At 40.6% G+C, this 21,443-nt stretch overlaps 1 protein-coding gene across 1 annotated transcript in view; it reads left to right on the forward strand.

Moving 5' to 3' along the window:
- The window catches only part of TIAM2 (TIAM Rac1 associated GEF 2), a 215,442-nt gene that overhangs the window by 70,124 nt on the left and 123,875 nt on the right, over positions 1 to 21,443 (forward strand). The window contains exons 3-5 of the mRNA XM_054969841.1: positions 13,840 to 13,948; positions 14,838 to 16,040; positions 19,562 to 19,997. Coding sequence (XP_054825816.1) covers positions 14,844 to 16,040; positions 19,562 to 19,997 — 1,633 coding nt within the window. The 5' untranslated portion in view covers positions 13,840 to 13,948; positions 14,838 to 14,843. The remainder of the gene's footprint in view (positions 1 to 13,839; positions 13,949 to 14,837; positions 16,041 to 19,561; positions 19,998 to 21,443) is intronic.

The following is a 21,443-nucleotide window of genomic DNA, read 5'->3' on the forward strand; positions in this document are numbered from 1 at the left end:
TACCTAGATAAATATGGAGTTCAAGAACTGCCCCCCCCCCCACAAGTTCAACTGATAGAGTTGCCAATTCCAGTTTGGGAAATTCTGGAGATGTGGGGTATAGCTTGGGAAGGGGAGAGACCTCAGCTATGTATAATACTATAGAGTCCATCCTCCAAACAGCCATTTTCTACAGGGGAACTGATGATAACAACTACTACTACTACTACAAATATTCCTACTCCTACTTTATTTCTGTACAACCCTTATGGACAGATTGGTGCCACACTCAGTGGTGAACAAGGTCAGTGTTATTATCTCCACAATACAGCTGGGAGCTGGGACTGAGAGGAGTGGCTTACCCAAGACTACCTGCAAAATTCAGGGCAGTAGTGGGAGTCGAACTAACAGGGTGCTGATTTGTAGACCAGCCACTCAACCAGTATGCTACAGTAGCAAAGGTAGCTTATTAGGTAACTGTTTATGACTTTTTGATGCTTTTATTAAAGCACAAGAATGCCAGAGGAGGCAGTCTGATTCTAATAGAGGGGTAGGTGGACTCCCTGAGGTCAAGGAGATAATGTGGAACAGAATTGGTTCAAAGAAATAAAATTAATAAATTTCTGTCCCCCACTGCCAAAACAACTGCAGTGTCCACCTGTGAAGAAGTTGGTGTCCCAGCAGATAAGGGGGGGCGGGGGGGGGGGAGAAAGGTTGTGCTTGGCTGGATGCAGTGAGAGCAAAGAGAGTCCCAGTTGTGTTGCTGGTGCCTGGGGCTCGCTTTGGACCTGGCTAGGGGCTGCATGGACTAGGGTGTGTGTGAAGAAGGGCTCAAACCATGTCATTCTACTTCTTCCATACTGCTGGCCTCTGCTGTGCTGCTAGCTTGCCTTGGATGCTTGAGGAGACAGCAGGCTCTTCATACTGAGCAAAATCGCCTGGCTTACCGCTGTTTTGCCCCTGTGCTAATTCATGAATAGTTGTTGAAGAAAACAAATTCCGAACATGTTGGTACTTGTTTGTGGCACCCATGCAGAAAAATGAAATTGTAGTTGTACAGTCCCTCATGGCTGTTTATGCCTTAATGTTTTCCTCTGCCCTTGGGATTTTTTTGTTTTTTGTTTTGTTTTACTGCAGTACTGTTTTGGGGAGCATCCACATACTGTCATATTGGCTGCACATTTCTTCCTATAACTCTACAACCAAAAGGTCTGGATGTCTCCTCTTTTAAAATGGTAGCTTGGAATTATTACGTCATTACTATAGATTTATAATATGATGATAATGCTATAGTAATATAACTATTACCATTTCAAAAAACCAGGAAAACACCCTCTAGTGGTTCTTTGAAATAGCAACCATGGAGGGGGAGGGGATATGGCAAGGAAAAGTATGTATGGATGCTCCTCCGCATTTGCAATAGCAATGGGAGCTACACAGACTATTCTCTCCATGTGGAAGCAGCCCTGCTTAAGTAAGTCCTCTAGAAACATTTTACAAAAAATTATGCAAGGGAACTAAAGTAAGGCATCCTAAAGCCAGGGAGTGTTAAAAAGTTTATTTTGAGGCTTAAGCTGGCCAACAATTGCTTTGTAGCATGAACATCTCATTCCTTCCTGTAGGGCATATTGTACTTTTCTTGGAAGAACTGTGATATTTTGGATTGTCAGCATGTTACAAAACAGTAAGCTTACAATAATGCTTACTTGTAGCATTGCTGTGATAATGGGGCTAAGTACTGAAGTTTTAGCATTGCTTGTTAAACAAAAGTAAAGGAAGTGTCAGACTTGACTTATGTTCCCAATATTATGTAATGCAATAAAATTAATTCTCAAAGAAGGCTCTAAAATTTTTCATGTCTGTCATTCGAGCTGCAGTTTGGGAAGTTGTTTGTTTACCTAAGCGCTGCGTATAAAAAGGGAGAATGTCAGAGCTGCGCATTATTAATTAACTTTTAAAAAAAATGTGTTGAAGTCCTACCTTGAAGCAAACAGACCTTTATTCCTTATCCCTCAAGCTTTCCTACAGCACTTTGGTAATTCAGGAATGCAGGGTCAGACAACAGCCTAGTCATAGAGTATTCCCTGTTGGTTTGGAGACATTATGGCAGGCTGTCCAGGCTAATTATTTCAAGCGGCCCATGGAAAACCACTTTCTGGTTAAGTCTGCATCATCCTGTTCCACCAATGGAAAAAATTGAACATGAGGAGGGTGTGTAGCTTTGCAGACAAAAATAAATCCAACGTAACACAGGATCTGTTTTTAGCCCATAACGGTTGAACATTTTGGAGAGTTAGACACAGTTTTCCTGGCTTAGCAGAAGCAGCAAGCAAGGGAGAGTCTGTCTGTCTGTATGCCGGATAGTTTTGTGACACATATGAAGAAACAGTCTGGAGCATAAGCATTGGTGGAAAGTAAGTCTGTCGGGCAGCAGTAGTTGGGGAAAGGAAGTTTTTGGACACAGTCTGCTCAGATAGCAAGAACCTGTTAACAGAGTCATTCTGTAGCTATATCTTTGATATTTGCTCCCTCCTCTGTACAGGTTATGAGGGAAGTGTTTCCCTTTCAGATACTTATCAGCATCTTTACTGAATTGTTAACTGTTTTAACTCCTGAATTTGCTGCTACCCAAAGTGTCTTTACAACTTGAATACTGAATTCAGTATAAAAATTATTTTTATAGGGAAGATTCCTGTGGTAGAGGCTTTATCCTGCCTGTAATATTACACACAGTGTGACTAATGCAAAAATAACTCTCTTTCTTGGGTTTTTGCCTGTCCTGCCCTATAATTTACAGTGGAAAAATGCGAAGCTTGATTGGTTAAAAACTTAGTTTCTTCTGTATTATTTATATATTGGAAGAACACTTTAGTTTTGAATGTGCTTTGATGTTTGATTAAGTAATATTTAAAACAAAGCAGGGAAGCTTTCTCCTCTCCATCCTCTAGATAAAACCTTTAAGGTATTATGTAGCTTCTCACATGGAATATAATTCATTTGCCATACTATATAACTATTTTAATAATACATTTACTGTTCCAGATTATAACTATGTGGCTGACTGGTATTAGAAACAGGATGCTAGATGGATCTATGGTTTTATTCTATAGGGGTCCTCTTAGTGTGTTTACTAAAGAAAAATGCTTTTAAAAAGAGAGAAATGTATCTCTTTATTAAGTGTGTAATGTATGTGATTGTTTCCCACAGAAGGGACTTGCAAAGCTGCTACTACCATCTGCATTTTTGTAAAATGGGGACTCAGTGTATAGGTTTTTTCTTCATTTGGCATGGTGGTGATAGAAAGGGTAGTCAAGTGGCAGTCAACTTATGGAGATGCTGTATGGTTTTCAAAGCAAGAGATTTCAGAGGTGATTTACGATTGCTTGCCTCCATGTAGCAATCCTGGACTTCCTTGGTGGTCTTCTATCCAAGCACTAATCAGGGTCAGCCTGCCTAGCTTCTGAGATCTGATGAGACTGAAGTAACCTGGGCCACTCATCGTCTCTCTTTCTGTGGCACATGACGAGAGAGAGAGTGTGCTGCAGGTAGCCCCATCAGTACAGCAGGAAGAGGTCCTTCAACCCAAGGAAATGAAAGCGGCCAAGAAACATTACTTCTTAGCAACCATTCTGTTGGCTAGTTTGTGACAGTCATGATATCCAGACATCGTTTAACCCCTAAATCTGAACCTTTACAGTTCTAAGAATAGACAATTAGCTGTAAGGTCTTTGCTAAGGTTTTCGCTGATAAAATAGCACAAATACACTCTTATCTAGATGCTAGCTGCAATGCAAACGTGATAGAAGAAATGCTTAATACATCATCTGGCCTACGTTTGGACTGCTTTGAACCAATTACAGTGACAGACCTTAACAGGATCCTGGCACCTATGAAAGCCACTATTTGTGTGTTTGATCCTTGCCCATCTTGCCTGTTAAAATCAAGTAAAGATCACATAAGTGAACCACTGAACTCTATTGTAAATCAGTCGCTAACTCGAGGCTCCTTCCCCCGGCCACTCAAACAGGCAGTTATCTGTCCGCTAATTAAAAAAAAATCACTAGACAAAACTGATGTGGCCAATTATCACCCAGTCTCTAATCTGCCCTTTCTGGTCAAAGTGGTTGAAAGAGCAGTAGCTGACCAATGCCAGATCTTCTTGGAAAACTCTAGCACTCTAGACCCTTTCCAGTCTGGATTCAGACCAGGGCATGGGACAGAGACAACACTAGTAGTAGTGGATGATCTCTGTCTGAATATAGACAAAGGCCATGCCTCCTTATTGCTTCTGTTGGATCTGTCTGCAGCCTTTGACACAGTAGACCATGCCTTTCTGCTGAGGCATTTAGAAACAGAAGTGGGCATCAAAGGATGTGGCCTGGACTGGTTTAAATTGTTACCATCGGAGATCAGCTATCTCCAGAATGGGAACTATCTTTCAAGGTTATATAGGGTGCAGTCTTATCTCTCATGTTATTCTCTCTATGTAAAGCCTTTAGGAGAACTCATTCGCAGCTATGGAGTTGGATGTCATCAATATGCAGATGATACTCAACTCTGTATCGCACTATCCAGGTCCCCACAGGTGAAATGGCTGAAAAATAACAAATTGAAATTGAACCCAGACAAGACTGAAGTGATGTTTGTTGGGAAGGCAGAGATCTTGAAAGACATTGTACTCCCCATTTTCGATGGCGTTCATTTGACCCTTGCAGACTTGGTTAAGAGCATAGGGGTTATAGTGGGTCCAGCACAATTACTAGAAAAACAAGTTAAGGCAGCCACAAAAAATGCTTTCCACAACCTCACTGTAGCCTGGAAGATGGTTTCTTACCTCGACATGGCTGACCTGGCCACCTGGATCCATGCTATGGTAACATCAAAACTTGACTATTGTAATGCACTATATATTGGTCTCCCATTTAAATTAACTAGGAGACTCCAACTGGTGCAAAATACTGCAGTTCGACTGTTATAAGGAGCGAGCAGGAGCATGAACATCACCCCCATCCTACAGTCACTCCATTGGCTACCCATCAGTTACTGTGCTCAATTCAAAGTATTGGTTATTGCATACAAAGCTCTTCATGACCTTGGCCCCGCATACTGACAGGACTGCTTCCCTCCCTATTTCCCTTCGTGGCAGCTTCACTCATCCGAACAGCCTGCACATGGATGAAATCAACAGCAGCCTGTACACAGGCTTTCTCTGTGGTGGCCCCTATCCTGTGGAACGGCCTGCCTGAGGAGGTCAGGGGAGCCCCCACTCCCCTGACTTTCCACAAATAATGCAAAACTGAATTATTCAAAAAGGCCTTTTACTCAGATAGGGGGGTGGTACTGTAGAGAGGGGGGTCTTAGATGCTTTGCTAATGAGTTAGGAACCATAGACTTCACCACCATGTTGCCTTACATATTATCTGTTGCTCTAAATATGTACTCCTATATACTATCTGTGCTTCTTGTTGTCTAACGTTAGTCCTAGAATTGATTATGTTCTGTTTCAGCAATTCTTCAATTCCGTATTGGATCCTTACTAATGCTATGTCTTTGTAAACTTGCTTTTATTTTTCATATGAGATTGTTTATGGAAATGTCATTACTACTGATTGTACTAATCTCACACTATGTAATCCGTCTTGAGTCTCAGTGAGAAAGGCAGACTATAAATAAAGAGAGAGAGAGAGAGAGGTTGCTTGTCCTGCAGAACCTGCTCTGGCCCACTGCTAGCTTTTCAGGTTGTCACAGAAATATGGAAATATGGATTAGAGCACATTATATTTAGTGATACACATGGATTCTAGTGAACTCTGTATGAACTTTACTGTAGTTTTTTTCTAACATGTTGTATAACTATACAATCATAGGTTATCTATGCTATCACATGAAAAAGATCTTAGATTTCTGCATAAGATAACATATAAAAGTGCTAACCCAGATAGCCGATTAGGGGTTTGGCTGAAAGAAATCTCATGGAGATCTAAGTGAGAAACGTACTTTTGTAATGTGTATTATGGGAATTCAATATATTTCATCAATCATTGATTGATTTAAACTTTGATTTAATTGAAAAATGTTAGGAGCAGGTTTTTTTCCAGCTGGAACGCGGTGGAAAGAAGTTCCGGAACCTCATGAAAATGGACACATGACTGTTGGCTCCGCCCCCTGATTTCCTGATGGCGCGGAAGGCAATCTAGACTCCCCTCTGTCTCGAGATCAGGGGGCGGGGCCACCAGCAATGTGACCATTTTCACTGAGGGCAAAATTTAGACTTTTAAAAACTCCCCCCTTGTTCCAGCTGACTCAAAGTGACATCATTGGCCCTGGGAGAGTGCACGCACTTTGCACGCACACATGTGGTACCAGGGGCACCACCTCCCACCAAGAGTTGCCCTCTGGACTGGCAACCCATTGAGTTCCACCACCTTTTTTCCCAGAAAAAAAGCCCTGGTTAGGAGAGTTTGTTGCCTTTATCTGTTCCAACTTTGTAGGTGTTATCTTAATAAGCGTTTATATTTTAATACCTTGCTTTATCAAAAAGACTAGTTTATTTTAATAAAAGAAATAATTATACTCTTAGGAGGAGTCTTTGTTTCTTGGTGGGGAGAGTACTGCAAGAAGAAACTATTTTGTACTGACAGTTTCTCTAAAAGGAGGAAAAGCTGTTTTCAGGTCTCACTTCAAGGGCTGAAGCTGCTCAGAATATAAGATAAAATCTTTAATCTGAACAGTTGGAAGCCTTAATAAGATGCGGATAAGCATTCTGTCACAAGGCCACTTCCTTATTGATGATGATGTACTACAAAAGAGTGGCCCCCGTACTATGATAGGGAGGGCCATTGGCTTTGACAAAAATGGTGTATGAACTATGGCTGGTGCAACCACCGGAGGGATGTGTTCTATATAAATCTAGCCAGGGAAAGGAATGCAAACAGTGACCGGACGCAAGTAGAATTACCAACTCCAGATTGGGAGATTTGAGAGTGGAGTCTGGGAATGGTGGAGGTTGTGGAGGGAGCTCAGCAGGGATGTGATGCCATAGAGTCTGCCTCCAAAGCTGCTATTTTCTCCAGGGGAACTGAGCTCTGTAGTCTGGAGATCAGTTGCAATTCCAGGAGATCTCCAGCCCCCACCTGGAGGTTGGCCACCATAGATGCAAGAGACCTTGTGTATTGCATGTTCCTGCGTCCTTGTCATTGAACCAGAGATCTAGTGGCTGCCCACAGACAAGTGGGTACAGACATAACTCTCTCCAACCACCTTGTTTGCTCTAGAAATGGCCTTTAATCTTGGCAAAGTTTGTTGTGGAATTAAATGAGCATCTTTCCAACTACTCAGCTTGATGAATAGGAAACCGTTTCAGGGCTTCTCCACTGATAGGTGTGTGGCTGAAGACTAAGGGTAGAACAGCCATACAAGAAGACATGGAGACTCAGTGCGCCCAAAGGCATCATGGAAGTAAGTGCAGGAGAGCCCACAACACTTTGGTAGAAAAGGTTATGTGTAAGCACAAGTGAGCGTTTAGATGGTGTTCTGTATTCACTGAGCCTTTTATTGTTTACTGTACAAAGCACTTTGTATGCCTCCTTCTTTCCATATAACAATGTGGAAGAAAGCTGGGCTGTGAGTCTTGTTCTGATAAGCAGGGATTTCAACCTGTTCATCGGACTACTCTATCCCACCCATCAAATCACACAATGACTGCAAACTTGACTTTCTTTTTGATTATTTGTTTTCTGAATATTTGATGTTTGTACTTGTGTATTTGGAGTTCATTCCATAGTTTTCTTCCATTTATACAATCTGAATTTGTGTTAATGTTTTGAAGATCAGTTTTCAAATTTGAGATTCTCTCATTCTTTAATATGCCCTCTTTTCGCTCTCTCTTTTATAAAATTATATTCCTCGAATGCAGATAACTTTGTACCTTTCTACCCATTTTTGTACCATCTCATTAGCTTTGTCAGGGCTTTCTGATCCTCTGTAAGCACCTAGGCTGCATGAATTATTCTGCTATACGCACCTTCTGCAAGAGCTAGGCAGGATTTGCCTGTGGCCTCTGTGTTCAAGGCAGGAAAGGCTGGTGTGTATACAGTGTCATCAAGTTCACATAGAATAGAGCGAAATGTTTGCTTGTGTTAGCTGACAGGTGATGTTGCAGGTTTTAGGAGGGAGGGAGGGAGGGAGGGAGGGAGGGAAGAAGAGCTTCCCATACTGTAAACAGCCTGGAGGATATATTATTTATTTAAGGTCTTTATATATCACAGCCCTAGTAAATAATTTCAGATGGCTAGCCATGTTGGTTTGTAGCAGAAGAGCAAGATTTGGGTCCTGGTCTCTAAGGTGCTACTGGACCCAAATCAGTCTCAGTAAAGCCTTTCTGAAAGCAGTTAGAAACAGAGTCTAAGACTTCATAACCTACTCCCTCCTAGTAAAGTGCACACATACACACCACTCTTCATGAGATGGGATGGATCAGTGATAAGCAAGGATCAAATCTCTAGACGATTAAGAACCTATGCTATCTTTGCTAATAATTTCATATAGGAACACTCAGAGCAGAACCACAAGTGACAAAAGGCACAGATTGGACACTTGTCAGCTTCTCTCAAGTTTTGATGGGAAATGTAGGCAGCTTGGCGGAATGTTGGACAAGTGACTGTTGAAAAGTCCATTGGACAGCAGTCAGAGAGCGAAGCTGCAAGACCAGGATGCCTACATTTCCCATCAAAACTTGAGGGAAGCTGACAAGTGTCCAATCTGTGCCTTTTGTCACTTGTGGTTCTGCTCTCAGTAGCCACTTCTTTATTTGCAGTACAAATCAACTCTCCCCACCTGCAATTAGGGGAAGAAAGACACACAACTCCACCCATTACATGTAAAGAAAGCAGGGGCTAAGGTCATCTGTTTTTAATCAAAGCTAAGGTACACAGATTGGGAGAATTAACTCTTGCCTGCTCTGCATCTTACTCTGGTGCTTTCCGCCTTCATCCCCTCACCCCCACCCCACCCAGCAGACCTCTGGTATCAGAATCAGGTTGAGACAAAAATGCTGAAGGTACCAGAACACAGTGAGGTAAGGCTGAGATCACAAGATGTGTAGTGCTTTCTGTCTACATGCGGCCAGGCCAGCTTTGGATAACGTTCAAGAGCCCTAGGCATATCAGCCCCTCATGTGCATGCATACACATGTCTCCTATCCTGCAGGCAAGGCTAAAAGGGAGATGAGAGTCATGTTTCACTGTCTCCAGGCTCTTCTCTGGCCTGAAATGGAAGAGCACCCTTGAGGTGTTGAAGGAACTTGTCTGGCAGTGGCCCTTTCCTGGTGGTAGTAGGTGGTCCCCAAATCTTTTGGTTGTGGTGGACCATCTGCTGTGTTGTAGGATGATGCAGTTTCCCTATCATTCCCTTTCTGGGTCTGTTCTGGAATGACAAACTATAGTCTGTGTTAGAACTAGAGTTGCTGATTGTTAGGGAATGAGAAAGAAGCATATTACATTTGAACCTGCTGAGTAAGAGGCTGTTGTACTAGGCTGCAAACAAAGTAGCATTATAACTCAACAACCCTTTCTTTAAATGGAATAAGTGAATCATTTAAAACTAAGTAATGCCTATAAAAAAGAACCATGATCATTGCTGGTTGTTTGCCTGCTCATTTGAGTATCTAGGTATTTGGGCAGCCAAGAGTACCATGGTATAATTATGTTGGTTGAATTTTTGGCATAGGACTGCCGTTCAGTTTATAGGAGTGAAAAAATCTCTGCTTTTCATTTGCGAGAGCATATGAGTAAAATGCAAGTTTTTTTTAAAAAAATGCAATGAATTCTTTCCAGAAAGCACTCTGTATTTATTTGAGCTGAAAAGTGACTGTTATGTACATCTCTAGTTTCTTGATCAAAAAAACCTCGTGGTCGTGGCAAAAGCAAATTAATGTAATAGTTTGAATATGACTTTATGTAAAACTGCAAATATAAGAAGACAAATTGCCCATTTTGAACAAGATACAGTAGCACATTTTACCTGTGTCAGATTGTTGAATCAAATATATGAATTCCCTACACAGCATCTGACTAATACACAAATTCTACTCGAGTGTCTGAGTTATTAAGTACTGGGGGGGGGGGGGGGAGCAGGAGGCGAAGAGAGCAAAGCTGCTGTTTTGCTGATTGTCACAAGCAGATGTATGGTTTTCTAAACCTCAACTATTATATTTAACACCCCAGCAGTGCAGGAGAAATAATTTCAGTGGAGGAGTAAATGCAATCACCTTGTCCACTGATGGGATGGCTATTGATTAGGAGTAATTCTCGCTCTCTTTTAAGAACCAAGTAGTAAATTTTGGTATTTTTTTACATCCTATGGATTATATGATGCCAGTCACTTATTTGAATGATGTCATGTTAATGATAGTTGTGAATACTAGAGTATTGCTGGATAAAGTATCTGTAAGGAGCAAGCAGACCATTTGGATTGATCTCCAGAATCATGAATACGGTGAGGCAAGTTCCTTTGGGAATGGCATGGCATGAAAATTTAGTACCTTTCAGAAGGGGAATTGGCAGAAATTGCCCCTTCTTGCTTCTTGCAGGAGGGGCAGGGACAAGGGAGCATGCATCTGGTCTCAGCAATGTTACTGACATCACCATGTCACTTCTGAGTACAACCTGGAAGCTACAAAAGGTAGCTCTGGGAATCTCCAGAAACTCTATGGTTTCTACCTGGAAAGTGACATGGCAATCTTGTTTTTAATTTTATTTTTCTCCCATCTCACATCACTGCTTGAAGCAGTGATGGGTATTGGGGGTTTCTACCAGGAGGCCTCATGCTGTGGGGAAGCAGGAAGCCTAGGGAAGCGACCCTTTGCTCTGAAGAAAATATAAATCTCTTTTTTTTCAAACTGAAAGGGAAACTGTAGGGCAGCTGCTGGTGGAGAGTTCACCACAGGTGTGCATGAACACAGGGAACTGTCTTATACTAACCATGAATCCATTAAGGTCAGTATTTACTACTCAGAGTGGCAGCAGCTCTCCAGGGTCTGAGGTATAGGTCTTTCATATCACCTACCACCTGATCCTTTTACTTGGAGATGCCACTGGGAACTTGGGTCCTTTTGCATGCCAAGCAAATGCTCTACCACAGATCCCTGAGAGGGGTGGAGCTAGGCTGCACCTTCAGAATGACAGAGGTAAGTTCCATATCCCGTCACTCGTTTCAGCTTTTAAAAGGCCATTCCCCCTCTTCCCATAGAGGTGCTGACGTTTTACAACACGGCTCAGTAGGCAAAAGGGAACCATGAGAAGAAAAGGACTGTTTATGGACCACAGAGGGAACCAGTGAAATAGCTGTTGTGCTTGTGGGTTTGCACAGGTGCAATAGGCAAAAGAGGGAAGGATGTGCTGGCTACAGCTTATAAAAGTGTGCATCTGTGTGTGTGTGTGTGGGGGGGAGGCATTTCCATTTGTTTCTATGCATCCTGCTGCTGCTGTACTGTAGTGGTGATATATTTTTGTGCCACCGTGTGGTTGAAGTCTTTATTTCCTATCTAGCATAACTTATATTGACGCACATAACTTTAATTGGCGGCAAACTATCACATGATCACTTTCTGCTATTTGGAAGTTTCCTTGTGTGATAAAAGAAATGATCCATGATAGCACATTTCATAGGCAATTACTGTAGTCTTAACTGCTCATTGTGCTGCATGTCAGCTTATTTTGCATACCTACCTTTGACAGACGTATTCTTTAGCATTTGTCATTGTAACTGTGCACAATGGAAGGTGTACCAGTAGGCTTAAGTCTGAAGAATTGATGCAGTTATATTGAGGTCTATAACAGCAGCTTGCTTGTTAACATTTCCATTAAAAAGGATTACCCAGTCTGTGAATGCAATCACAGTGCAGACCAGATGGTCTTTGATGGAATCTTTAGACAAATTGGGTTTCATGTACTCTTATCAATAGGAATTGCTTTCTGAAAGTAGCCCTGTGAATGTGGTTTATGCTCCTGGAATATAGGTTTTGAATATAAATACCTTGGATGATGACTTTCCTGTGTTGGATTGGTCAGCAATCCCCTAATGATTTACGTTTATTCAGTAAATGAGAGCTTGCAAAATTTATATGGTGTTTGCTTTCCAATGCTTGGCATTGTCTTCAGCACCGAGCCAGTTGCATTGTAGTAATTGCTACCCTAAACTGTGTTTTTGTGTTGGTGATATTTACATTTGTAAGCAAATAACATTTACAAGAAGGAAGCAATAAAAATCATAAATGTTGACTCAGTTGCTTCTTTAAAAAGCAAAAGTATTCAAAAAAATCTTTTGTCACTTGTTTGCTTACTTACATCTGTGCTTTCTTCAGCACTACATTAAGGCAACTTTCAGGGCAATCCTATGGAGAATTACACGTCCATCGACTTCCGTGGACTTAGACTGGAGTAACTCACCATAGGATTGTGACCTTAAAGTTCATTGAATGGAAGGTTGTCAAAGTACTGCCATGACTACCTTTTGTGATGAGTGAGATTTTCAGTATGTAATACAAACATTATAATGGAATGTTGGTTTTATTGGTAAAAATCTACACTTTACAATCTGTATTCAGTTATAGGGTTGGGCATGCATTGCTTAAGCGCTTTGGTTTTTTATGGACTCTGCAAGAATTGTTGTCAGATGTACATTTGGATTTTTTGATCCCCCCCCCTGTTTATAATTTGAAATCTGCAACAATAATATAAGAAGCTGATCTCCTTCTCCCCTCTTAGCAATGCATCTTCTTGTATTCCCTGTTGATGTATGTATCTCTTTCCATAGCTACTTTTGTCTTGCTGCATACTGATCTGTTCTGTGGCTGGTGCTGTCTTTTTTGTTGCTGCTGTTGGTAGCTGCTCAACTTTAAAATACAAATATAGAAGTTGCCAGTTAGTGGGGTGAGTGAATTAACCAGTGGCCTTTCACCTTTGCGTCACAGCTACAATTTCTACAGGATTTTGAGTACACAGAAATGGATCATATGGTACGGCGAGATATACAGCCAAATTCCCATTATGTTATCAAGTAGAAGAAATTTTGAAATTTTTTAATTGTTCCACCTTAAAAGATTTACTTTAGTTGAGGTTATTATAGCCTTGTTAAATCTTATCTAAATAATATTATTGTCTCATGTATTAAGAATCATATCCCTCAATTTCTCCTGTTTTCTTCATTTTAATGATGATGCTCCTTATATGTAGTTTGAGGCTCGGACAGAAGTGTGTATTGTAATTTCAGTACTGCGGCGTAGTTTAGATATAAAGATAGTCCATGACTTACCATTCCATGAACAAGCATGGGGGAATTTCTGGTCATGTATCCTCCCTTCCTTTCTGCATGGTGTGAAAAGTAATTCTTTCTGGGTTAGTAGCAAATCATAGTTTGCTATTTTGTCAGAAACACAAACCATGAATTATTTTCTTTCCAAACGAGGTTTCTAAACACTAGTTTATGTCTAATTTAGAGAAAAGAGAACAAACTATAGTTGTAATTGTGAGAAAATGACAAACTATGATTTGCTGCGAAAGCAGTAATGATGATTTTGTTTTTTGAGCCAGGAAGGAGGAGGATGGTATACAAGCACAAGTAAATTCCTCAGGCTCGTTCATGTAATGAGATAATGATGTGTCATTATTATATCTGAAATACTTCTGTGTTTTCATATTGGAGTAGAAAAAGGTTGTTGAATTAGCTCTTGTACTTCTGTGTTATTTTTTCTGAAAACATCTTCTATTATTACTGAGATGCTACATGGATGTTCATAATAAACTATGAAAATGTATAGATTTTTTTTTGACCTACACATTTTCCTTTTCCTTTTGTTTGCAGGAATATTACAAAGAATTTTGTCCATGCTTAGAAAACTTGGTCACTAGCTATAAAGATAATGCTAAGGACACAGACTGCAAATTCTATTCACTATTGAGGAATTGCACAGGTATGCTTGACATAGTCCTTTGCTTTTTGAAATATTTAGGAGAATTTTGTGAAGTTTGATAGAATAAGAGATGATTTACAAATAAATATTAAAAAGTAACTTCATAAACCATTGTTATGGACAGTGTGGAAAGACGATGGGAACCCTGTTTGCTTCAGTGGTCTCAAAGTTACAGTTACAATGAAAGTCAGTTCTAAAATAAAAGGTACTTCACGTACATCATGAAGGTCTAAGACTGGCATAATATGTAGATTTCCAGGCTAATTTTCTGACAGTAAAATTGATAAATTCAAGGTGAGGTAAAGACTAAGATTTGAGAGTCTCTTTAAATCTTGTTCTGAAAGGAACAAGCCTAGCTATATAGCCATCCCTCCAGTTCCCATATTGTGTCATAACTGCAGATTATTGATGGCCATATTAATTTTGCTTTCAAGGCAAGGTGGCAGGTCAATATACTCCATCCTATTTTAGCAACATTTTTATACATTGATAACTTATTTGAAAATGAAATTAATTAATTAATTATAGATAAATAGAAGGTGGGCTTTGCTTCATCATTAGTGTGCAGTGCATCATCTTACCCATTTGATTGTTATGTAAATATTACAGGCATGAGTTTCAGTCTTCTAAATATAGGCTATATGCAACAAAACTTGCTTACTGAATGAAGGAGAGTCTGAGTGGATTTATTGAGTCTCTCTTAACTTTAACTCCATATGAAGTACAGAGAAGCTTCATGAACAACTTTAGTGCAAACTAGTCATTGTCACCTAAAAAGCTATTCAAATAAATGGAGTTTACTTAGAAGCAAACACATTTAGGAGTTTACATGAGAGACTAAAAAAGTCTATGAATAACGCACATCTGTTTGTGATATTCTTTTATTTAGTGAAAAATGGGGAATTCAGAAAGCCAGTACAGCCTTCAGGGAACCAAAAATCATGCTAATTCTACATCCGGTGCCAAGCAGAAGCCTTGCTCTCTCAAAATTCGCAGCATCCATGCTAAAGATGAGAAGTCCTGCTCCTCACATGGATGGGGTCATAGCAACAGTGGCACAACTTACAAATCCCGATCATTAGCCAGGAACTGCCTTTCACATTTCAAGAACACTCAGCCTTATTCTTCTAGGCTTGGGGACACAGTAGTGAAGGTTTCTAAGGGCAGCATCCAGAACAAACATCGAACACAAACCTCGGGGAGCCAAGGGAGTAATAATGTCGTGTTTTTGCCAGAGAATGGTTTTCACTATATTGACTTGGAAGCTAAAAGCAACCATGTTGCTTCCAGAGAATGTAATGGTCACTTCTTAAATTGCTATGGGAAGAATGAAAGCCTAGCATCAACTCCACCATCAGATGATCGAATGAGCCCAAAGGTCCTCATTAAGACACTGGGGAAGCTGGATGGTTGCTTAAGGGTTGAATTTCATAACAGCAGCAGTAATAGCACTGTCTCCAGAGAGGAATCCAATGGACCAGTGCAACTTTTACGGTACTCACCTACGGAGTCTGAAAGGAATAATCTGCTTGAAGTGAAAGAGAGTTCTAGTACAGGTTATGTTGGAAGCCGGTGCCTATCAGCCTCTGACTCGAGACTTAGATCCAGTAAAGGGAGCTCCATTAGCTCTGAATGTTCGTGGTATGATGCTCCATGGGGCAATAATGGAGACATGAATGAACTGGATGGACCGTACATATCGAGGAGCACCCCAGATACAAGTATTCAAGTCAGTTTTCCCCAGAATGACTGCAAGAAGCCCTTGAACCAAAGTTCATCTCTCTCTTCTCTCCGTGACATGTACCGAGATACAAATCTTAGAAACTGTCAGCTCTCTGATATTGGGCTTTCTGCAGATTACATCAATACTCATGCTAGTTTAAGCAACTGTGTTTCATTTACCTCCGACATAGATGTTCCTTCCAAAGTAGTAGACCACAGAGCAACTCCACAATATTCTTCCTACACCCTTCCATGTAGGAAATCTGCACGCCTCAGTGACAATGTAGCCAAGAAGGAAACTTTAAAAAGCCGAATGCGTCGGATCAGTGACTGGACAGGAAGCCTATCAAGAAAGAAAAGAAGGCTGCAGGTATGTAGAATTTTCAATAAAAAGTCTTACCTGAAGTATGAGTCAACTACTTCTAACTTTAAACTGTATGCTTTTAAAATAAATTTGTTCCAATAACTTCAAAATCCTTCAAAGCCAATCCAACTCAGTCTGCAGCAGATAAGCATTAAAGCCACTGGGAAATGTCCCAGCAGGCCAGTGGCGAGGTGGGCTGTCCCCCAGCCAAGTCTTTCCTGGACAGGTTGCAAGGGCACTACATAGCTGCTATATTTTCCACAGTTTTCATTTGATTACTTTGTTACGGTTCTGCTACTGTGCTAGAGGGGCCCCTTCTCAGCAGTTCAGCCTAGATGTTCTCAGGAGCTACCTGAGTCATGGCAGCCAGTTACCAAAGTGCTTTCCAGGGAATCCTTTCTTAACTGGTACCCAAAATGGGGATGGGAATGTAGAAACACTTGATTTTCATATGTGTGGAGTCAGAATGACCACTATCTGGAGCTCACTGTAGTACAATGGATTCTCAGCTCATATAGTATATTAGAAGCAGATAATCAGTTAAGTGGATGAACAGATATGATGTCTCTGTTACATTTGACCTACATTGTTCTTGATTTCGCTTGTGCTCTGTGAATGCTAACAGATTCTTTTCAGAAAGCTGCTTTCTTCAGCCAGTCTCATAGAAATTTATTTGCTCTGTGTATTGGGACCCAAGTATAAAATAGAAACAAAGCTCACATTGCCACGATATATAATTAAATAGTTGAAATCTAGATTCAGTGACAAGCTTCAGTAAAGAAAGAAGCAAATCCCTGACTAAACCTTATTCCCCTCCCCCGGTATGTCCTGCCAACAAACCTCTGTACCACCATACACTTCCGTTTTGCCTTCCCTTTCCCCTATCTTTCTGTGTTCTACTGCTTATGTGTCCGCTGCTCTCACTCTGTCTGTTTCTACCTGGTCATTGCCCAAAAGGCAGATTATCTCCAACGTCTAAATTTACATCAAGATGCATTTTTCTTCATCAAAACAAGGGGAAGAAAAAAGATTATATACCAAGCAGAAAAAAACAGAAACATTGGACTGAACAATCTGCAGCTACTTCTCTTCCCATTCTTGGGATGTCTCAAGTAATAAATTGGTTTTTCAAGAACTTATTCTCAAGTTAGTTATATAGGGGGCAAAAGACTGCGGGGAGGACAACACTTACACAATGTTTCGTGAAGCTTATTTTGAGGAGGTTTTTTTGATGCATGTGTTTTGCCACACAAACCACATTTACTTTAACACCCAGACATTACAAGGTACACTGTCCCCTACTCCATCCCCCCAAACATTAGATAGGGTAACAGTCTGCAAAAAATAAAGGAGTTTGCAAAATTGCTCCTGGGTTGGCTAAGCATTCCTCTTCTCCTTGTGACTCTAAATAAATGCCATGCTAGCAGTAGACATTTCATGGGAAATGTGATCTTTCCTATGACAGCTGTACCATTGTGCTGCTTTTGGCTGCATGTTGGAGGGAAGTGACCATCCTACCAATACATGACACAGCTTTTTGATGAGTACCATTTCAGGAGTGGGCAGTTAGGCAGCATTCAGTGCTTCTGGGTTAGAGACCAAAAACATACTGTAAAAGCCAGTTCTATTTGATATGTTCTTAGATTTAAAAACAATGTGCAACAACATTGGGGAGAAGCTAAAGAAAAACTGTGAGACTCTTATAATCGAGTTGTAAACAGCTGGTTTGGATTTCTTTTAGTAGTTAATGGCATTAGGTAATTGTTCATTTAGCCTTTAGTCTGCTATTTTAAACTTTATGGTAATATTTTGTTGTGAGGACACTCCTCCCAGCAGAACTTCTTGTTCAGTTCCACTGAAATTTGCTTAAAGATACTTATTTGGAAAGATTCTCACAGTGCTAGTGAGAATTATGGGCAATTATCAATTTCTGATAGCAAATCCTTTAGATTACAGTCTTGCCTTGGGCTCTGGATAGCCCAGTGTGTAAGCAGAAACTCAAGGAAATAAATGCTGCCAAATGAAAATTAAAAGCATATGTAAAACATTCAACTCTGCATAGTTAAGTGCTCTACCCTTCTTATAAAAATTCCTTCATGTTATTACAGCTAGTGCAAGTGAGTTGCATATAATTATAATTTTGCTCACACGTAATTAATTTTGCTGAAACAACAAACATAATAATCAGCCATTCAGAAAGTATGTGCCAGAAGAGTATATCTTAGAAATTCAAATTGAAATGTAAGATGAGCCCTGTACATTTTTTTGATACAGAGTATATTCATTATATGCTTTTCTGTATATTGGTTCTGGAAGTGGTGGCAAGATCAGGCTGTAGCTTCCAAATGATCTTAGTATGAAGGTTTCCGCCCACCTCAGGAATGAAAGCAGAGCCTTATAAGAATGCTGGTAACTGGGAATTGGAAAGAATGGACTAGAAGAAAAATACAGATTTGAATTAAGTGATGGCCTAAAGACTGATGTTGAAAATTTACTTTAATACTGAATGTGTGAGAACAGAGCAGAGGCAGAAAGGAAAAAATATAAAATAAAAAAGTAAAATAAAAAAATAATAATAATAAAAATAAAGGATTCTTGGAAGCAGAGTGTGAATAAACTTTTTGAGCATGTGCCTAGATGTGGCACAAGGAGACTCGGTAGTCCTCTGTGAGCAGTGTGAAAGTGAAGCTAGCTGGTGAAGAGAAACCACATCATCACCACATTCAGGTCACACACTTGAAATGTAAAGTACAATTCTGAAGGAGCGGCTAAGAATCTCTGGACTTCAACAGGATAGTCCAGCTGTAAACGCTTTTCAGAACGTCCTGAATTTTAAGGGGATAGAACAGCATAATATTGGTGGATACGAATTAAGTACACTTTCAACAGAATGAAAAGAATATTAAACCATCTCAACATATCTATACAATTGGTCTTTTTCAGTACCACACAATTCGAATATAGTGGAATTATACCCTGGTTTCAGGTGCCAGTATTTATTTTTAATGTGAATGTGTGCAAGTTCTTAGGTAAAAAATCTTAATGGGTATTTTCTGAAGTGTTCCTGTAAAAGTTTCATCCTTGTGTGGTGGGATTTTGATTATATTGACTAGAAATGGTAGAAACACATTTTAAATGTCTTAGTAACAAATCCGGCTTTCAGCTTATCACATAAAAGCTGCAGTACTACTGTAAGATCATACTGCTGTTTCACAATACTTAGATGAAGTGCATGCATCTTTAGTCCTCGGCAGTGTTTCTGATTCTAGATGCCAGACTTTTGGCTACAGAAGTAACAGCAATTACAAATGAGTTATGAGGTTTCTTCTAAGTCCATTGAGTGAGTCTCTGGAATTTTTAGGCGTGTGTTGACTTACAGTAGCACTGATGGGTGCAGAGGTCAGTCTGTACTAGGAGATTATGGAAAATGAATTGCTTTGCAGCAGACATAGTCAGGGAACCAGTTAAACTGTGTTATATAATTGCTATATATTAGTTAACAGTGGGATTGTTTTTCTTATTGATAGGAACCAAAATGCAAAGATTCGAGTGAGTACTTTGACATTGGACTTGACGGTCTTCCTCCTGACCCTCTTGCCCCTCCACAGTTCTCTGGTTCTCTGTGGTCACCAAGCTCTGGCCAGCTCTTTCCCCAGAGAAGTGAATCTGCTAATGCAATCAGCAGTGATGTCCTGAGACAAAACATTTATGAGAACTTCATGAGAGAACTTGACCTAAGCAAGACCAACATTGAGCACCCAGAAATGTCCACAGAATCTGAGGACTCAAGCAGTGAATCGCTCAGCTCCTTGGAACAGTTGGATATGCTGTACGAGAAAGAACAAGGAGTTGTTCGCAAAGCTGGATGGCTGTTCTTCAAACCTCTTGTGACGTTACAGAAAGAAAAGAAGCTTGAGCTGGTTACCCGTAGAAAATGGAAACAGTACTGGGTAACACTAAAAGGCAAGTAATGGCTTTTAACTAGTACAGTGTTGGGCACTATGTTTAAAGAATTAATCTCTTCATCCATTCTTTTATAATATCCTTTTTCTTTTAATGAAAACACATGTAGCATACAATAGCTTCACAACAGCATGTTTCCCTCTAGGTGATCATCTTGTGAAAATTTAGCAAGTTGTATCCCAAGCATTGGACTTGAGTTCTGGTTCACTGCCTTAGCCACCCAAGTTGTTGCTTAGGGCACCAAACTGGTGGGGGTGTCAGTGTGGGAGCAGGTGACAGGAGGGCATGACTCTCATAATTTTCTGCACCATTGTTAGGGGCACAAGGCTGGATGTGGAGGAATTTCTATATACCTACCACCTTAAATCTTACCTGCTTGGTCTGTATGAGAGGAGGTGTGCACCTTCTCTGCTGCTGCCCACCCTGGATCCATGCAAGGTGCTGCAAAGGTCCTTTCTTTGAAGTCTATCTTAGATCCTCAGGAGGAGAAAGAAAAGTAGTTGAGGTGACTTAATAACGAGCCACTCCTGAATGCACATGCACAAGTAATTCTAATTTGGTTTTTATAGCTTGCATGATGTATTCTGATCATGTTAAGCTAATGTGAGGATTATCTTGAAGTAATATTGCTTTTGACCTCTCATTCTTTTACTCATTCTTCAGTATGAATCTGGGCCAGGCTATTTCAGATCTGTCCTGAGGGCCAAAACAAACATGACTGAGATCACAGATCTCTGTCAGTCTGTAAAAGATAAGTTTTACACACACACAGCTGCAGTTCAGATCAGAGGTGTATGGGGAGGAAGAGCTGATTTAGATTTCAATTCCTGCTGCATTTTGTTAATCAAAACCAGTCTTCCCATGCTTTTATCATTTTAAAGAAGAAAAAGGTAAATGTAAAAAGAGTGTTTCACCCCTTTAAAACTGCTAATAGTGCAAAGAGCCTGGCTTTGATTAGTGAAACTGAGAGCCAAAACACACGTGACGAAATACCTAGATTCAACTCGTGTTCTCTTACCTCAAGGTTTGTCGGGAAGTGTAGGCGTCCTTGCAGCTTAAAGTTTAGCATTTACAGAGCAGCAGAGAGGGAAGTGCGGGCGTCCTTGCAGCTTAAAATTTAGCATTTACAGAGCAGCAGAGAGGGAAGTGCGGGCGTCCTTGCAGCTTAAAGTCTCCCGGTGCAGCCAGGCGTCGCTCTGCAGGGCCAGGCTGGGTGAGGGGAAGGGAGAATGCCGTGATGCACCTTGAGAGTGGGAGGAAAGGCGCCCCGCGCCTGCACTTCCCTCCCTGCTGCTCTGTAAATGCTAAACTTTAAGCTGCAAGGATGCCTGCACTGTAAATGCTAAACTTTAAGCTGCAAGGACACCTGCACTGTAAATGCTAAACTTTAAGCTGTAAGGACACCTGCACTTCTCTCCCTGCTGCTCTGTAAATGCTAAACTTTAA

The sequence above is a fragment of the Eublepharis macularius genome, chromosome 1 (assembly GCF_028583425.1).
Source record: "Eublepharis macularius isolate TG4126 chromosome 1, MPM_Emac_v1.0, whole genome shotgun sequence".
Taxonomy (NCBI): domain Eukaryota; kingdom Metazoa; phylum Chordata; class Lepidosauria; order Squamata; family Eublepharidae; genus Eublepharis; species Eublepharis macularius.